This window comes from Hyperolius riggenbachi, chromosome 2 (genome assembly GCF_040937935.1).
Source record: "Hyperolius riggenbachi isolate aHypRig1 chromosome 2, aHypRig1.pri, whole genome shotgun sequence".
NCBI classification, from domain to species: Eukaryota; Metazoa; Chordata; class Amphibia; order Anura; family Hyperoliidae; genus Hyperolius; species Hyperolius riggenbachi.
The window spans coordinates 290,227,985-290,247,986 of NC_090647.1; the positions used below are offsets into that span (position 1 = coordinate 290,227,985).

Here is a 20,002-nt window from a genome sequence, read left to right on the forward strand (position 1 = left end):
TTATGATTATATCAGGAGTCCATCGTACTGTCACCTGGGAAGGATGATGCTGCAAGTGGACCTGAACTTAGAACTCCTCTCTGCTCTAAAAGATACACAACAGCATAATAACCTTTAAAAAAAATATTTTTGTTACAGCTGATGAAAATCCTAAAATAAATCTGCACAATTTCCTCTTTCTGATTCATGGAAGCCGACATATTGTTTACAGCCTGTGCTTTCAAATGGGCTTATCTGCTTATCTGCCATAGGCAGTCATGTGACGTGGGGGGAGATTAGATGACAACTAGTGATTAGACACAAATGAGGGGGAATTACACAGGCTAAACTCTTTAAATACATACAGGGTACATTTCTGTTATGTTTTCCTGGTGTCCTGTGCAAGAGTTCAGGTCCACTTTAAGGATCTCCTCTTTTATCAAGCCTCTGTGTGACACTGACTGTCAGGATTAACTAGGTAACACTGAGATAGACTTGTGATCTGGATCAGACACTAAGTACTTTGTAAGTCTGGAAATTCATGAAGAAACTTGCACAACTAGAAGACTTTTCTGGGGTTTTTTTTTAAGTAAAATAACAGTAAGCACAAATGGGAAATACCTTGACCAGTCACCCATAAACTTACAAATGAATCACCTGATTATTTTGCAAGATTTCTACTGAAAGATGATTTCTGTAGAACAACATTATTCTCTTTACTCACAATGTCATTTAAAGCGGACCCAAGCCAAACATTTTTTTTTATTCAAAATATTTAGTTGCACCACTCATATATACACTCATATACAAAGATAAATAAGAACTCCTTCAAGCCTATGAGCATTTCAATGCATGCTTTTCACCCTTCTCTTTTCATAACTAGGGTTATACAGGTGGCAGTCATTACTTCTGAGCTTAGTAGGAGGTTTTAGATCATGGGTGTGTTTGTCATCAGCTACCCTCCCTCACAGGGGCGTCGTCTATGTGAAATCTCACACAAGCTGAGATCACCTCCCCTGTGACATCATCAGTAGCCTGTGTTTTGTTTTTTATCTCCTCCACCAGTCTGCCGGATTCTGTCCCAGCAATTTGAAAGGAAGGGAGGGGTTCCTCCAATAAATGTAAAATATTTTATATTTGTCATCATGCAGCTGAAAAAAGGCTGCTATTTATTATTATAATTTAGTAAATAGATTTTATTTCTGAAATCTTGTATTTTTAATTTGGGTCCACTTTAAAGAAATATAATTGAAGTGCTGTTTCCCTACTCATAGGTTCACAGTTCTGTTCTGTCAGTCTTGTACCACTACTACATTACCTATCCACGCACATGTTTTTTATGTTTAAACATACTCAAAAAGGGACATTGAGTGGACTTTGCATTAGCACTCAAACTGTCGTTGACATGTAGTTTTCTTTGTCAGATATAGCTTTTTTTCCTCCTGTATTTAACAATAACATTCCATGCCTCTGGACAAATGACAGTGCAGTTTCATCTGCTACCTTAAGCCATTATTAACACCAGGTGCTCATAAAATTACAACACGTGAAAACAGGTTCATTTCAATACATCTTTTACAAGACTTTGTAAAGCGATAGCTATAAGCAAATAAATAATCAAAAGCACTAAATTCAGGCAGAAATGTAGACAACCTCAGTGTGGGTCCTTCTAGTCTCACACAGGGCTGAAATGCACAGAGCTGTAAAATGATAATTTAACTAAATGACAGGTCATAGAACTGTTCTGGGAGAGGAAAAAACCACAGTTGTAATATAAATCTCCAGTGTGGATTTTCTCTCAATGTCACTGATTCCCTTCAAAGAAGAAACCCAAATGTGCAAAATAAATGTTTTCCCTAGTTTTATCAGTTCTTGCAATTGATTCTATAGTATACTTTTCCCTATTATTTGCTGTGTTAGACTGCCACAACAGCTTTCTCATCCCTACAAGGATTGTGAGCACATTTATCAACACCAGTACAAGTAAAATTAAAACAAAATTGGAGCAGTAACCCACAGCTATCGGTCAGGTTTCAGCTGTTAAATACAACTACAATTGTGACTGGCAGCTCTAGGTAACTACTCCACTACTGCTATACTTTTTATTGCAGTAATTTGGAAAAAAGAGCCCTGTGACTGTGTTTCCTGGCTTAAGTTTAAATAAAGGAACAGAAAGTGACCCTTCATCTCCTCCTGTTTTAACAAGGAAAAGCAATAACTTCCAGGATGAGTCTGACCATTTTTTTCCTTTGGAGCTGTTAATCAAGTAATATGTTTATCTTCTTAGCTTTGTGACTCATTGAATTGGCATTATGTGAATAACTGAGTAAACAGATATGGGTAAAGTTAAGAACTGCCCAGTTTAATACAACTTGTGATATTTTCTCTTAAGTCTTTGGCATTTTACGTCACTTACTGATACATTTGGCAGGAAGTATACATCATAGTTGTGTATCAATGTCACCATCATACAAGCAGGTGGTGACAGGACGAAAATGTGAAACGGAAGCACCAGACCATATTCATTAAAAACTGTGAGTTATGCCGACTATGCAGCATGCATTGTACAATTAGTGCAAACCTCATTACCAAGGTAACGCATGTTGCGCTAATTGCGCAACATACATTATATAGTCGTTCCCTGTGCATATCAACATGATCGATATTTGGTGAATATTGCCCAGTATGTATTAGTATGTTTGTTGTGCAAAAATGCCCGAATAGTAAGCCCAGCGTGGTTTTCTTCTGAAATACATTTGTATATAACCAAATGCATCCTCAGTTGGTTTAAGCCATTTTGTGCTGCTTTCACTGATGGGCAAAGAAAGACATCGGTGTACAAAGCGTACACTTATACAGACAGGCTCACCTTCATAAGATGCTTTGAAACCCAGGTTGCTTCCAGAAGAGTCTGTCCTGAAGAGAAGCCACATCTGGTGATTGGAGCTCACTATAAGATCAGGAACACTGGCTCCTGTCAGCCTATAACACAAGAAGATAAAAGAAAATCAAGATAAAGAGAAACAGGCAATAACTTACAAGTTCATTCACAACAACAGTGAAAGGCAAAGGCTGCCTCTCACAAAGCATTTTCCTTTGTTCACTTGATTAATCATTTTCCAGTTTACTTGTCCTGCTTTTCCATGTGTTCTAGTTGCTTTGGTGCTTGGGTGTCTACCACTCACTTCCTTTCCTATTATGAATAAAGGTTAGTGAGCAATTACCTTGGATTTGTTTTGCCTTCTATTGTATTTCTCCACAGTGGGAGCTCGGTATCTTCCCTTCCCTCTCTTGTGTCTATTGCTCAGTACATGTCACTCATTCAAGGCATGCCTACAACTGTACTAGTGGGCAGACATTAAAGAAGTGCTCTGCCAATGGTGCTAAATAGTGGTTAGTGATGTTGTCATTCTTTAAGAAAACAGTTTTATTCTTTTTAGCACAGACAACTAGTATCTTAAAGAAATCCATAAAGGAATACATGACAGCAGAGTGGTGGCAAGACTACATGCTATATATCCTCAACAGCTCAGTAGCACGAGATGCTGTCACTAATGAGGCTCTGAACATGAGGAGTCCCAGTGTTTGCCTGCATAAACCCAGGTATGCCACCCGTCTATAGTTGTCATGCCCACTCCTGACCTACTGATAATGTCTTGGCTTTGTCTCTGCCCCAATATTGAGGATAGGCAAGTATCTGGTAGAAAGGGTGTTGTTAATCTAGTCCAGGGCTTCCCAGCCCTATCCTCCTCAAGTACCAATCAACAGCTCATGTCTTACAGAAAACCACAAACATTCACAGGTGAGGTAATTTGTGTCTCAGCAGAGCTGATTAACTACATCTGTGGATTACCACAAAACATGCATTGTTGGTGGTACTTGAGGACAGGGTTGGAAAGCCCTGGTCTAGTCTATACGTGTATTCTAATCTGTCTATGGGGACTTACTAGGGCTCAGCACAGCCCGTTTCATAATAGCAGCTAGCACTGCTAAAGTAGTACGACTGCCTAGTGTGCTGGACAAGCTTGCAATGATTTCACAGTGTAGGATGTTATTTGCTAAAGGAGATATGCCAAAAAAGTTGGTGCAATTCAGTTGTGTATGCATCCTGTAAGACATCTATATATGAACTGCACACGACTAAATGTTCAGAGTTAAAACAGGTTATCTTCAGTGTCCTCACTGCAAATCTCCCTATCATCAGTTTCCACTACTTCATAGCCTTCATTAAAGAACCAGTAAGATTACAGTACAATTTAACCGAATACCTTTCATAAATGCCTATGTGGAAGATAACCTCTCTGTAGAGAACTGAAGAAATATGACCCTGCATTTACATATTTAAGAGCAATCTAATGTTAACTGTAATCATTTCATCCTGGAGAGAAGCAATCCGCATTGCTATTTAATGGAAGTATTAACAGTAATTTAGCTGTATGCTGGGAAATATTTCCCATTAGGGTCAGATCATTATTTTAGATACATTTACTTCTTGAAGCTTTTACAAAACATTTGTGAATGTTACTTACAAACCACAATCCATCCATATGGCATCAGACAAAAAAAAAGGCACTAACACTGAGGCATAGCCAGTCACCAAAGTGACTCCTTCAGCAAAATCACATGGTGGCCTTTGGTCACATGACTGGCTGCAGTGGGACAGAGATGTTAGTTAAATAATGTTTATCCTTACTCTTAATTACTTACTCTAACTTTTATACTTTCTCTTAATTTATGGATTTGGGGATGGTAGAGGGTGTGATGCTAGATCTTAATGGCTCACAATGGTTCTTATTGCAATTAGTTTTTTTTTTCCTCCCTTTCTACTCTAGTCATTGTCAGTTTCCACTTCCGACTGAAAATTAAGGGATAATGGTTATGGAAATATTTCTGATTGAAAATGAAATGTCTTGTTTTGAATCACCTTAAAGGCCTGAAACAAATACCAGCACTTTCAATCTAAAAACAAAACAAAATGGAGTTATAATAAAATTAAAAACTGCAATGTGTGTGGACACCTTCAGACAGGCTCACTTTTCATTCAAAGAAAGAATTCTGAAGGGCACACCATCAATGCTGTGGTCGGGTGCTTGACACAATGACATAGGCAAATGTCACAAGACTACGCCTTGAAGAAGGGGGACCCTGTGAGGCCCCCGAAACAATTGTCGGTTTTTTGCACTGTATGCAACGTATGGCTCATTAAAAAGAGCTTGATTTAAAAAGAAAAGCGGTGTGCTGACACATTCTTCTACAGTTTCACTTTTCATTCAAGCATTAAATCCAGTCTAGCATAATTTGTCAATACAACAACCTGTTTCCAGGTTGTTTGTATTATCAGCAACAAAACCACTAAAGAACAAAATGCTATTTATTCAGAGATGTAAAACAGAAAATAACCTCTACACTGAAAATGTGCTCATGTTCATTCCATGTCATTCACTCTCTTCACAAATGCTTCATTAAAGCAAGCCTGCTTAGTTGTATAGGATTGTCTAATGTTATCTGACCATTTGATGTTAAAATTGATTCACTTAAAGAGTACTTATTTTATAATGTGTAGACTCTTTCAGGCAAAGCTCTACCTCCCCCCTACCGGGTGTCAGTGCCAGTGACTCACCCACTGGTCATAAATCATTACAGCTCTGGAACTCTGCCTCCCTCCAGCAGAAAAATGGCTGTTGCCAATCTTTAGCCAAAGTGTTCCAAAACTCAGAACTCAAAAAACACCACAGTGGTCTTGCCAAGGGGGGTGGGGGCGGAGTTTCAGAGCTCTAAAGATATACGGGCAATGGGTGAGTTACTGTCGCTAAGACATGCTGATCCATGCACTGAAGAGATAGAGTTTTTCATTAAAGGGTCTACACTTTACAAAATAAGTATTCTTTCAGCTTTCAATTAATACATTTGTTGATGTATACAGATATCATGAAAAACAATTAACTTACACATAAAGTACAGACTTCTGATCTTCAACATTCCCTCCATCTCCTACTGTAAGTGTGTCATACCCTCTTTCCAGTTCAAACTCTTCAAACGTGAGCTTGATCACCTATCAGAAGAGGAGAATGGTCAGTAAGTATACTAGAAGCCACTATGTTTTTATGATAAAAGGGACCAGAGGGAAGAAATGACAGATACACTAAGTACAACATGAGTGTGTCAGATACCTCTTTATATGTATAAATACATTTTATATAAACGTTGTCAACAAATATAATAACTACCTGCAACGCTTAGTAGGATCCAAAATGTATTCGTGGATTAACATTCAGCGATAATGAAGGAAGTAAAAGCAGACTTACAGCTTCCATCATGTACCTTTACCTGGACCATTAGGCTCAAGTGCTGCTTCACAGGAACACTGTAAAGGAGGCTTAAGAACACTTTCATATCACAAAGAGGAGAGTGAGTGCTCTGGGAAAAAAGACTGTGTTTCTGCCTCCATAGAGGTAGAGCAAGAAATGTATTTGGGATTTTTGGGCAACATTATGTGTTATTTTATAAATTGTTAAATTTTCTTGACAAGTGGACCAGTGCTCGAGTTCAATGGATGAGGAGGAATAGGTAGACTCCTTAGCAGCTGCTTAAAGATCATCCTCCATGTGTGAGCGACTGAGCCAGCAATAGCTTATTCTGCACAAGGCATACCTAACCCTGTATTGTCCTAAATGTCAACAACTCATGCCATCATTCACATGAACATATTATTTTGCCCTTTTCTTCTATTGGCTCTGCTGCCTATTTTGGATTTGCTAGCCCTCATGTATGATTGATTAAGAAATACTCATCTGCTCTTTTAGAATGAATATATTATACTATGTATAGCATTATTTCATATCTTCTGATTGTTACTGTGTAATATAATCCTTTTATTGTTCTCCATTTATTGGATGCTCAATAAACATTTTCGTGTTTAAAAAATAAAAAGTAAGCTTTCTATAATTTTGTCTATTCAACAGGGATGGTTTAGTGCTCTTCTCAACACAGGCTATGCCCATTTAAGATAAAGAATGGAAGTCGAGTACAGATATTTTTAAACAATTGTCCCATTCGCTATCAATATATTGGGTTACCAAGTAAAGTTTAGAAATGTAAACAAGTAAAGCGTAGATTTTTTTTAGACTTGAGACAGCCAGAAGTGATTATGAAATGGAGTTTGTTCGCATTAGACAAGTTTTCAAAAACTTAATTGCCTACCCCAATAGAAACACAATGTGCAGAGGTAAAACTATATTATTTTAAACTGTCTATGAGTTCATCAGTCAATTAATCAACATATTTGCCTTAAAGTCAGTTGACTGACGCTTGTTAAAAAAATGCACAGCTGGAGACGATAACCCCTAACTAGCGATTGGGAACAATGCTCATGAAGCTCACGTATCCCAATGACTGTTTTGAATCTTTATTTTTATATTGGCTTAGGCTTCCGGCTTCATTGATGTAAAATACATCTGATCTTACGAAAAATCTATTTTGTTTTCTATTAGCAGATGAAAAAGGTGTTCAAGCTTTTCACTGTAGTAAAGCAGGCGAGAGAACAATGGGAAGGGAGAAAGAATAATACACCTAGTAATAAGATGCATATTTTACAAGAATACAAATGAACACTAAAATGAAGACTTTCCAAATACAATGACATCTTCTCTTACTAACCATCAAACCTGTGAATGGCTGTAGATGCCTCATCATAATAAGTAATACCAAATGCTTTGCACTGTTATGTGGGTATTCAGTAAACGGAAGTGATTTACAAAAAGAAATATGAAATACACAGACTTCCTTGACAATACATCCCGATCACATTTATACAGCCTCAGAACCCTCATAAAAGTTTGTAAAATACATCATATACTGTACTCTGTATAAGCACATTGCGGTACCAGTTGTCCCCAATTCACGGCACAGCATATGCTGGTGCTCTGGTTTATAAAGTGTGTTAGCAGCAAAGCTTATACTTACCATAGTGCAGAAGCACTGCAGAAACAGATATTCATGATAATTATATCGCTATTACAGTTTGCCAGTGGTAACCGGCCGCCACAAATAAATGACAGCAGAGATCTTCAAAGGTGTACCGCTATTAACTGAGGCGGGCTGATTCCAGAGCTTGACATTCATTCGTCACATTTACTATTCAATTAACTGAATAGTTTGGATGGTAAGGGCAGCAAAAAGATGTACTGTAACTGTGTTATTAGAGGCTAAACAGCTTTACTGAGCATCTTTCATTCTCAAAGGCTTATTACTGTCTGAACTAAATTAACCCTCTCTACGATGAATACATTGAATTACCATTTTTATGTAGACCAGAGGTAGATTTCATATATCCAGTAGAAATTCATTTTAATCTCTCAGCATAAGATAATCCTATTCTTTAAAATTACACAATGAGGTGCCAAGTTATGTTGAATTCTTTAAACATTGCACATCTTGCGCTCAAAAAGAACGCTGCGCACTTCAGCGATGTTTATCATTACAGCTGACAGTGCATTTAACATTACCACCTTGAAAATGGTGATGTTCATTATTCTTAATGGAGGCAAAGTAGGACAAAATGACCTCAGGTGGGTGCAATAAGTAACTTTGTTTTTAAATGACTGCATTTTAATATGATTTTCTTCACATGACATGCTTATTATTATTTTGCCACTGTTTTACAGCTATTGTATTGTAGCACATCACATGCGGCTACCTGAACATTAATCTTTTATGAATTAACTAGTAGTTGAGACGTTATGTACTAAGCAATGTTCAGACTGCCTCACCATTGCACCTCCTTAAAGGGGTTATGTGGCCCTTTTTCAAAATGCAATTTAAATGAAGAGATATGTTCCTTTCATAAGTACAAATCTTTTTTCCCTTGTATTGTTTAGAAACAGCTGTGTAGTCTCTCTCCTGCTCCTTTCTAATTATTCATCTAGTTAGACGAATATTGTGCTGCAGGAAGAGGCAGAAAACACAGCAGCTGTTGCTCCCTGCTATCTGCCTCTCCCTCCCCCCCCCCCTGCTGCACGTCATCTGATAAGTCATCCCTGACCTTTCTGTGTGCTCCAGCTAGCAGGGGGAAGATCTGCCTCGCTCCAGTGAGGCTGACAGCAGGGAGGAGATCTGCCTTGTGTGGCTTCAGCTCAGCTCAGCTCTCCTGCACAGCAGTACAGGGAAACTGTGTACTGACCCAGAAGCACTTTACATTTCAGCCATCTTGCCCAAAGGTATAAAAGTTATATTTTATTAATTAAGTTATTTATTAACAGCGGGGAGCGGTGAAAATAGGAGAAATAAGAGGGGGAATAATGGGAGAAACAGTAATATGTTTATTTTAATGTGCTGTAAATTCATCACAGATCTTCTTTAAGTGGTTCTCTTTATCTCAGGAAGGTGGTTTACATACTAGCAGCGGCGTACCTAGGGAATTTGACACCCGGTGCCGATTATTGGCACCCCCCAACAACCAATTTTTTGATGGGAGGATTGACAGGTTGGGGCGCTAAGTATGTTGCTGCAAATTTTGGGGGATTTTGGGGGAAAATGAGTCATCAGGATGTGGATGGAGCTAACCGTTGTGAAACCCTGTACTCTACACAGTGCTGCAGAAGATGTCAGTGCTATATAAATACACAATAATAATATGGTAGGACATTAGAGTATGACTTTGGTACGATTAGATTGTGAGCTCCTCCGAGGACAGTCAAAAGGGGGACATACGAAAGAGGGGGATGCATAAGAGGAAGGGGGGGGGTAAAGAGATGGAGGAACCAGACAGAGAGCCTGGTGGGAGAGGAGAAATGACAGGAACACCTCTCACCAGGATTGCAGACATCACTAGTGCTGTTTGGCAGGGACGTGCTGTTACAAGAAGCCACTAAAATCTGAAAAGAGGAAAGGGTCATGGGAGAAGATTACAGGGTAGGAGTGGAATCTGGGAAAAGAGATACGATTACCTACAATCAAGCTAATCTAAATTGCCAGGAGCTTGCTTCTCTGCTCACTACAGAAGTTGTCTTCAGCACCTGTATCACTGGCTTCTGCAACAGCAGACTGCCCTAAATTATTGATTGATTGCTCTCATCAGGATAAATAATCAATAGTCCAGAGCACTCTGGTATTACAGCAATCAGTGCACATGACTACTAATGACAACTTCTGAAGCACTAAACACATCCTACCATCTCTCCCTGCTAATGTCCCAACTGCACCACAGCAATTATTCTCTCTACTCACGCTGCTGCTCTGCACATTCACTCACTGCAGGCTGTGTGTAGAGAGCGAGGAGAAACATTGCCCATGGGACAGGAAGGGAGAGGGGTGCTACATCTAGTGCAGGAAGTAGTAGAGTCCCCTGCACTGCCTACTGCTGTTTTCCCTAATATTTTCAAAACTATGAAAAAAGGTCCCAGGTGGAAGAACACAGTGGCTGAGCATCACAGCAGCAGCCCTAGCCATGGCTACACCCGGTGCTGTGAGCACCTGTAGCCTTGTGGTAGGTACACCACTACACTAGCCTTTCTACAAGACTGTATGACTTTATTAAAAGGGTAAACCTCCTCAGGATCTAATGATCTACAGTCTCCCAGCTGACATAAAAAATGGTCACTCAAACTACAATATGTTTTACAACACTAAACTGGCACATGACATATACAACCATATAACACATATAGGCCTCAATTCACAGAGCTTTATCAAACACTTTATCAAACATTTGATAATTTACCTCATGGGTAAAATCTAATTTTGAATTCACTAAGGTGTTATAGATTTATCTAATGTTTTATCGATGAAATGATCAATAAATCTATAACACCTTAGTGAATTCAAAATCAGATTTTACCCATGAGATAAATTATCAAACGTTTGATAAAGTGTTTGATAAAGCTCTGTGAATTGAGGCCATAGCCATTTTCAGTTTTCAATAAGTAATAAACTAAAATATAAATAAATTGATCTGCATTCTGCCATCTGTAATAATGATTTTTGGATTTGTTGTTGTCAGGTATGCTGATGTCAGACCAATAAACGCCGATTCAGGTAATACCTTTAATGACCAACTGTACAAGGCTTATTGCAAGCTTTCAAAACTTTAAGTTTCTTCTTCTGGCATGTTATTGAACTGGATCACAACCATAAATGGCTCTGATCAGTATTAAAAGCCTGCAATAAACTACATACAGTGATTGAAGATACTACCAAAGGCTGGACTCACAGTGGTCAGTTACATAACACATGTGTTATGACTGTGAACTGCAATGGAGAGTGGACATAGACTTTAATACAAAGCCTGTATGGGCAGTGACTTAACATGCAGAATTATTCTGCAACGCAACTGAGCACTGTGAACTAGGCCTGAATCAATGTTTGTTGGTTTGATGTCAGGCATATCTGCTCCACATCAAATCTGGACCATACCTCACTTGCTTTTGTCATCTGGCAAACATAAATGTAAACTTGTGAGAACAAAACATTCTTCTTACCACTGTTATTGGGGTGTTAGGACTTAACCCGACAAATTGTGACAGGCATTGTTGGTGCTGGAACTGCTAACGTCATGAATAAACAGATTAAAGTGAAGGAAAGGTGAATGTGAAGGATAGTCAACATGAAGCTGATTGGTTGTTGTTAGATTTACTGTAAGGGATACAGTTAGTCTAAACCCTAATGAAGTGCTAAGATTAAGGATCAGAAACTTATGAATACACTGAAAATAACATCTAGTAAACACCCAATTCACTGCATCATAAGGATTCCTGTGCCTAGAAATAATATACTGTACCAATAAAAATATATTGAGGTAGCCATTCAAGACCTCCTCGTGATGCTTTCTGCTAGTGGTAATACAGCAACTCTGGATAGAACAGATTCTCAATTGTGTACTTGAAACAGGCAAGCAGATTAGGAGTTTTAGAGATATGGCCTTATTTATGTGTGGTGGGGTCCCATAACAAACTATTTATTGGGCTCTCTAAATGTCTACGGTATATCTATCTGTAATGAAACGTGTACAGAATATTAACTAACACAGAGTATAGAGAACAATATACCGTACTGTATATCGCGAACTATACACTCACCTAAAGGATTATTACGAAAACCATACTAATATAGTGTTTGACCCCCTTTCATCTTCAGAACTGCCTTAATTCTATGTGGCATTGATTCAACAAGGTGCTGAAAGCATTCTTTAGAAATGTTGGCCCATATTGATAGGATAGCATCTTGCAATTGATAGAGATTTGTGGGATGCACATCCAGGGCACGAAGCTCCTGTTCCATCACATCCTAAAGATGCTCTATTGGGTTGAGATCTGGTGACTGTGGGGCCCATTTTAGTACAGTGAACTCATTGTCATGTTCAAGAAACCAATTTGAAATGATTCAAGCTTTCTGACATGGTGCATTATCCTGCTGGAAGTAGACATCAGAGGATGGGTACATGGTGGTCATGAAGGGATGGACATGGTCAGAAACAATGCTCAGGTAGCCCGTGGCATTTAAACGATGCCCAATTGGCACTTAGTGGCCTAAAGTGTGCCAAAAAAACATCCCCCACACCATTACACCACCACCACCAGCCTGCACAGTGGTAACAAGGCATGCTGGATCCATGTTCTCATTCTGTTTATGCCAGATTTTGACTCTATCGAGACTCATCAGGCCAGGCAACATTTTTCCAGTCTTCAACTGTCCAATTTTGGTGAGCTCGTGCAAATTGTAGCCTCTTTTTCCTATTTGTAGTGGAGATGAGTAGATATATGCTAATTTTATACTGTACTTATTCATTTTATGCTAACTTAAGGGGCGTAACTAGAGGGGAGCAGCCGATTGTAGGGGGACCCAGAGCTGTGGGGGGCCACAATTACTAACCTTTCCTGCCTTTGATGCAGGGAACTATACTTCAGATCAGATGTTTTTGTAGCTTCACTTGTTATGGGTGTGCAGATCATGATAGCCACAAATGTTTTATGACCCTTGTGAGATGAGCCCCAAGGTCTTAAAAGGCACAAAGGGGTGGCAAGGGAAGGGGTGTGAACATGGGGGGGGGGGGTCAAAATTTCACTGGGGGGCTCCATGAATTGTAGTTATGCCACTGAATAACTTATTTAACAAATTCAGTTAATATCTACATCATTAAATGGGCAGATAGTGTCATGCAGCAGGTGTTGCTGGGCTCTATGGCATGTATACTGTGACCTACTGTGGGTCTATACTTTTATGTAGAGGGGTGTCTGAACATCTGTATTGATACATTAGGCAGATGCGTAGTGTAGTAGGTATCATGGCCAGATAACAACATTACTAATGTAGCTAAACAGACATTTACAAAAGCCAGGACATTGTTTTTTAGAAGTAAGAGTAGCAAGGGCACCCTTCACATGTCTCATACTGTAGAAATGGTCAGACGAAATGCAAATGATTCCAGTTTTAGTGCAGAATTCATGCAAATTGCATGCACCTTGGAATCAGTCAAATGAATTTCCTGTCAATCTGGATTGGCTTAACTTGGCTGCATACAATTTGTATTCATTTATTAGCATCTCATTGGCTACCTCTAATGTCTGGCATGATAGGCATACTACAGTTATAATAAGCATAATGCAGAGTGCTTTACTTTGAAGTGTGAAACATTTGGTAAGATATCTCTCCAATAAAGAATGTGCATTATGTTGATGCAGCAAAGAGCCAAAGAGCCTAGCATTTTATTGAGCTGTGACCTGATAGAGACAAGCAAAGCACAAGCTCCGTACTGCTACTTTACTGCTACTTTCCATAGCCGCATTTGACCTTCTCACTGTAGAGTTGACTGCAAAACCACTAGTGAGATCGAAAAGCAGTATTTCATAAAACAATGCAAATACTGTAAATAACTGAATAAAATAAAACATTGATTTAGAAGAACAGACTGGGGTGTATAGGGTGCTCCAGGATTGGCCACGTATTGTAATCCTTTCCATCAGCTGTCAGCACAGATTTTCTCTCATTGTGCTGCTCTAACCTAGAGTACCCAACATAGTATAAATTCTTCTTGTTCCATCCTTCAAACAATGACCCGTCACCTTATGTGTCCCTGGTGTGAACAGCGCTACTAGCTTGTTTGCTGACGAGACATCTTTCACACTGCCCTTTCTTTCAATTCTCACATGCTAGCTTCCTCTAAATCCTGCTGCCTTCACATAAGAAACAATCCTCAAATTGGTTTCTAGTCTCACTGAAAACATAGCTCCTTCTAAATAGTTTTCTGCTAACTGTCAAACTCCAATCTATTTTAGATGCTTCTGCTATGTTCCTTTTCATACATCACAGTCTTCAAATACCATCATCTCCCCCCCCCTCGCTCTAACCCGTTCTATACTGTTTTGTCATTTCCCTTCAGAATTCAATTTAAAAACCTAGTTGCAGCCTGAAAAGCCCAGAGCCACAATGTAAATGGCTGTCCACAGAGGTAGAGACATGAGGGAAGCAGCCATTCTATTCTAACTTGATCAGGCCTTAGGTGGCTTCTATTCCAACAAAGCAATGTCTTGTGAGACATTATATAAAATGTGTTACTGAAACCATCCTCATAAAGAGCAATTGTCAATTCTGCATTGTTGTCAAGATACATATTTAATAGCTGCTCTGCTAAATGTATTGTTTTAGTCGGTAAATAACCCACAAAAGAAGCCATTTTGAAACCTGTGCCCTGTTTGAAACCCTGTTTCTGGCACAATTGTTTTCATGTACATTATTAGAACATTATTTTAAATGAACTTTGTCTCTCCCCCCAACAAACAAACAAACATACAGTTGAACGTTTGCAAATAAACAAAGCACATACCTATGACACCAAGTGATAGATGTCATCTCATTCCCCTTAGTGACCAACAGAAGTGACCAAATGCCTGCAATCCCCTTTACTGACCAAATGCCTGCAAGCTCCCAGTCCGGCTAAACTGTGCCTCTTTTAGGCGTCGCTACACGAATCAGTGGTAAAATTGTTGCGCGCTGGGAGCATATGGAAATTTTACTGGAACTGGCAGTTATGTATCATGCATTACATCGTTAGACAATGAACAAGGCATGGACAAGCACCACCACCAACCAGAAATAAAAGTTAATTTTGCAATGTGATCTGGGGACTATGCAACAAATTGTACTACAGTTAGGAAACACCCACGTGAGCTAACGAGTCATTACGATTAGCTAGCTACTTGAATTTGTGATTCTAATGAGGTGTAGTTGTTTCAGATGTGTGGCTGGGAGAGAGGGGGTTAATTACCCAGCTGCCCACGGCTTCTATGCGTATCACACAGCCTCGCATGCGTCCAGTGGGAGGTCTTCCACGTCTCAGTACCGTGCTCTTCCTCCTTCCTGCCGAAGGAGGAAGTGCACGGTACTGAGTCATGGAACGCATCCAATTGGACTCTCCTTGTGTCTAATGGGATGCGTCCCTGCATCCCTGCATCTCGTATAAGAACTTCACACAGATATTTTTACAAAAGTGGTGCTCTCATATGGGGTGTTCCCTAGTTGAAATTGCACTGCACAATTTGGACCATCTGCTTCATCAAGAATCAATGCTGTCCAACTTCATGGATAGGGTATGTGTCTAGCAGCAGATTTTTCAGCTGAAGGGGGCAAAGTATCAATGTCCCGGTTTGGAGAGGGGGGGGAGAGCCAAGCACAAATACGAGGTGGGCCTGCGAGAGGAGGGGGCCTGACACAAAAAGAATAGTCAGAGAAACTGAGTGCAGTCCAGGGGCCACATCCGGCCCGTGGGACGCAAATTGGATTGGACAGCCCTGATGTAGATAATGTGTGCATTGCTAAAGTAGTGTGTTACATATATAATGTAATGTGCATTATCATAACAATGTGCACATTACCCAGGTGTAGAACTACCGTAATTGTGCAGCAAATGCTAAGTAACTGCCGTAAGTACTGGTAAATTGCCATGTGCTACTTGAACATGACACATTTTTTTGTACATCAACTCCTTAGTCACATGGGCATGTAGAGGAAACAGTAATAGCTTCGTCAGCTGAAGCTATGCCTTCCTTTCTTTGACCATACCATTCCCCTGTTCACTGATTGTCTTTTGTGGCTGTCTTGACTACTAAACAGTAATCAAGCAACATGAGGTGACCCAAAACCACAAGGAGAGTATAGGGGACTAAAAGAGACCAAAAAGCCCCCCCCCCCTACTAAAAAGCAATGCTCAGTTTGGTTTGCCTTCTTAAAACAGAAGGAATTTACAATAATTCAGCTTTAAGTGAACATCTGTGGTTACCCACAATGCACCGATACTGAATATACAAATGATTTCTTTATGCCTCTGAAAGCCAAGCTAGATGGTGTCTAGCAAGCCTATAGCTTTAAATTTTACACAGCCACATCAACCCCACATGCAGCCAGCCTGTTTCTGACTTTTGGTCCTCATCAGTGCATGGCAGGGATTGACATTGCTCTTTGGGATAGGGCTTGGCAAGCCACATTAAGCATTGCTTTTTAGCAGGAGGGCTTTTCGGTCTCTTTGAGTCCCCTATACTCTCCTTGTGGTTTAGGGTCACCCCATGCTGTTTGGTTACTGTGTTGTACTGGTCCAAGCCCTATCCCATAGAGCCATATCAATCCCTGACATGCACTGATGAGGACCAAAGGTCTGAAACAGGCTGTCTACATGTGGGGTTGGTATGGTTATGTAACATTTAAAGCTATAGACTTCCTAGACACCAGCAGTTCTGGATGCTAGCCTGGCTTTCAGGGGCATAAAGGGATAATTTGCATATTCAGTAGCAGTGCATTGTGGGTAACCACAGATGTTCACTTAGAGCTGAATCATTGTAAATTCCTTCTGTTTTAAGATTTTACAAAATCTTTATTCATCATAAATATTTAAAATAACGTTCCATTAGATACATATGAATCTGTACCTGAACTATAACCTTTAAAGGGTTTTAACCTTTCAGCTAACTACTTCTATTTGCCGAACAGGTTTCCATATTTATATTGACTCTCTTGAAAATACTGAGGCTTGTGCATAGGTTACAATTAGACTTTACAATTTCTGCTTCATGTCTCAGCACTCCAGCAACACTCTTTGTTTTATGTGTAATAGTAAGTGATTTATTTTATTAATCCACTTGACCCTGGAATGAGTCAGAGGGCTGACTTGAGAAATAAACTGCTTGACAACCATAGTGATCATAATAAGCTCACCTCTACTGGGAATAAATATTCAAATCCTTTCTATGACAAGGGTGGAAAAGGATGTCTCTAATCATCTATCAAAGAAGGCTACAGAGAAAAGGTATTTAAAAAGAAAATGTAAAAAGATATAATGTGAAACCTAAAGATCATGTTTCTTTTTACTGAAAGTGAACCTGAAGCAAAATGAAAATGTAGATATATAATGGGCCCAATCCAATTCACTTTTACTCCTAAATTTTCTCCTAGGTGATATTTTCACATCTTATCAGTAAAATGCCTTTAAGCGTCCAGCAAGCAAGAACATATTTAGATTAGTTTTAAAGGCTCTTACACAGTGGAACGTTGCGTTGCAGGGGACGTTCCCCTAACGCAACGCACGGTTGTGCTAAAGGTGGACTCTTAGTGCACCATTTTCGTTTGATAGAACCGGCAATGATTCATATGAATCATTGCTAGCAGGCAGAGAACCGAGAATGATTCATATGAATCATTGCTACCAGGCAGGGAACCTAGAATGATTAATATGAATCATTGCTAGCAGGCAGAGAGCTGAGAATGATTCATATGAATCATTGCAAGCAGGCAGAGAATGATTCATATGAATCATTGCTAGCAGGCAGAGAATTATTCAAACGAATAATTGCTAGGAGGCAGAGAATGATTCATATGAATCATTGCTAGCAGGAAGAGAATGGTTCATATGAATCATTGCTAGCAGGAAGAGAACCGGCATTGCAGTGCAGTGAATATTAATTAGCCATGTGGCTAGGCAAAATAGCGGACTCTCCCCTCCTCCTCTCCTGCACACAAAAAACAATAAACATTACTGAGCATGTGCAAACAGTCTAACGGTGCTAAAACCGCGTATAACGCACAGCATGCTGCACTTTCATAGAACGTGCAGTGTTACAATGTAACGCAACGTGGGCACTGTGAACAGCCCATTGATTTTTCATTACTGTGAGTTGGGCTGCGTTACAGGCTGCTCTAATGTGCGCCTGTAACGTCCCACTGTGAAAGCAGCCTAAGAGTACCTTTTCACCTTCTTTTTGGTACTTTTCCAAACGCACAATTGTGCTGAAAAATTATTTTGAACAGAAGATGGAAAATGATCTCCTAGGAGAAGACTAAAGATAAAAAGTAAAATTGGATTGAACCCAATGTGTTAAAGCATTTACATTTGAAACTGATCTTCCTACTTGTTGTCTTCAGGGCCCCTCCCATTTTTCATTCTTTGCTCTTTTAATATTCCACTGATCCATCAGTCTAATCCTCTCCACAGGAAGTGCCCGCGGCCGAGTACTTTTGAACTGGGTGGGCATGTTCCAGGGGAATTTGAACTGAAAGCCTCATAGAACAGGGAAACGGAGGGACCCTAAAGGCAATGAGCAGCAGAAGGAGTGTCACAAGTGCTCTGACCCACCAGGATTTTCATTTGAAAGCTCTGGCACACTTTAGGTGTGCTTTAACTTTTTCTGGCTGATAGAAACCTATGCCTTGTTTGGAGCCTCTTATCTTTGTTAGGGCGTACATCTTAATATCGCATCTCTGCATGCTCCCACTGTTATCACCACTCTGTCAACGCTAAACTCAGCTGTCGAATGACAGTTGAGCTCAGTGTGCCAGTCAGGAGCCAACTTCATTGGATCCTGACCCTGTGATCACTGTGAGCCAATAACAGGGCTCAAAGTCAAAAAAAAAAAAAAAGGATCTGGTCTATAAGGGAAAGAGCCGAACCATCCAGAAAAAAAGCATAATGCATTGTTTTATGTTATCACAGATCAAATAAGGTTATGTGTCATGTTCTTTTCACAAAGCTTTCTGTTTGGCTCTATATAATGCAAGCATAGTAAACCTATTTCAACTTGACTACTTTGATTTTGTATGCATATAAAACAGAAGCAGTTCTTTTAACAAGAACTGATGTAAAGGAATGTCAAAGCTTGCTGTAAGTCACTGTATTAGTCCAGTAATAAGTAACAAAGGCTCTTGTCAGGTGCAGATAATTATTCCTGGAGAAAGATCACATTTTTTTTGTACAGTCTCATATGAACAATAGTCCTAACAGAGTACACACAGAGCTGTGGTTTATGCTGCAGAGAAGACAAGCAAATTAACATCAGTTTTTGAAAATTCTTAGCTGCCTGCAGACTAAAATAGAAAGATCATTTTGAATAATATTAAACTGCAGAATGACGCGTGCAACGCTGATCTATATGTATATCAACATTTTTTTAAACTAAAGGGGAATTTTCCTAACATTTTATTTATGTAACCATTATAACTGGATGTTCTGACATAGACTGGTAGGTTCCTGATGCCATCAATATGGTGATCATCACTTTGATAATAATCAGATTGTGTTGTGTAGGGTGGTGCTATTAGGAGATAATACTGGATGAATATTAAGTAGAACGGATGTATATTTTGTAAATACGAGGATTGTGACGTTCATCATATACGTGCAGGACCTTGAGGTTACAGGAAAAAATACAGTATGTTGTGTTCCAGTTGGCTGGTAGATAGCACAGGCAGATGGCACATGGCGTTTCACTAAACCACTTATTGGGACACTGCCTGGTGATTCAGAAGCATCCAGTATGTAGGCCACACTTGTTACAATGCTAATCACTTACAGTTGCAAACTCCATACACTCCCTATTGTATAACAAGCCTTTTCTGATATGCAAAAAAATGTGGTTGTAACATTTCACACTGAATAATTTATTTGATTTAATTTTGAATAATTTTAGCTTAAAGTCTTTCTAGTTAACCATCTTACTGTTTCTGTTGGCAACTGTATAAAACATTTGTAGAGAACAACAGTAAAGCAATA

At 39.4% G+C, this 20,002-nt stretch overlaps 1 protein-coding gene across 5 annotated transcripts in view; it reads right to left on the reverse strand.

The window, feature by feature from the left end:
* CSMD2 (CUB and Sushi multiple domains 2) overlaps positions 1–20,002 on the reverse strand; it is a 1,291,405-nt gene that overhangs the window by 455,547 nt on the left and 815,856 nt on the right. For 4 of the 5 annotated variants that reach the window (XM_068268934.1, XM_068268936.1, XM_068268935.1 and 1 more), the window contains 2 exons: positions 5,928–6,031; positions 2,849–2,961 (listed from right to left, as the gene is read on the reverse strand). The exons of the other annotated variant lie outside the window; for it this stretch is intronic. In XM_068268934.1, the coding sequence (XP_068125035.1) occupies positions 2,849–2,961; positions 5,928–6,031 (217 nt within the window). The remainder of the gene's footprint in view (positions 1–2,848; positions 2,962–5,927; positions 6,032–20,002) is intronic. 5 annotated transcript variants of the gene reach the window in all.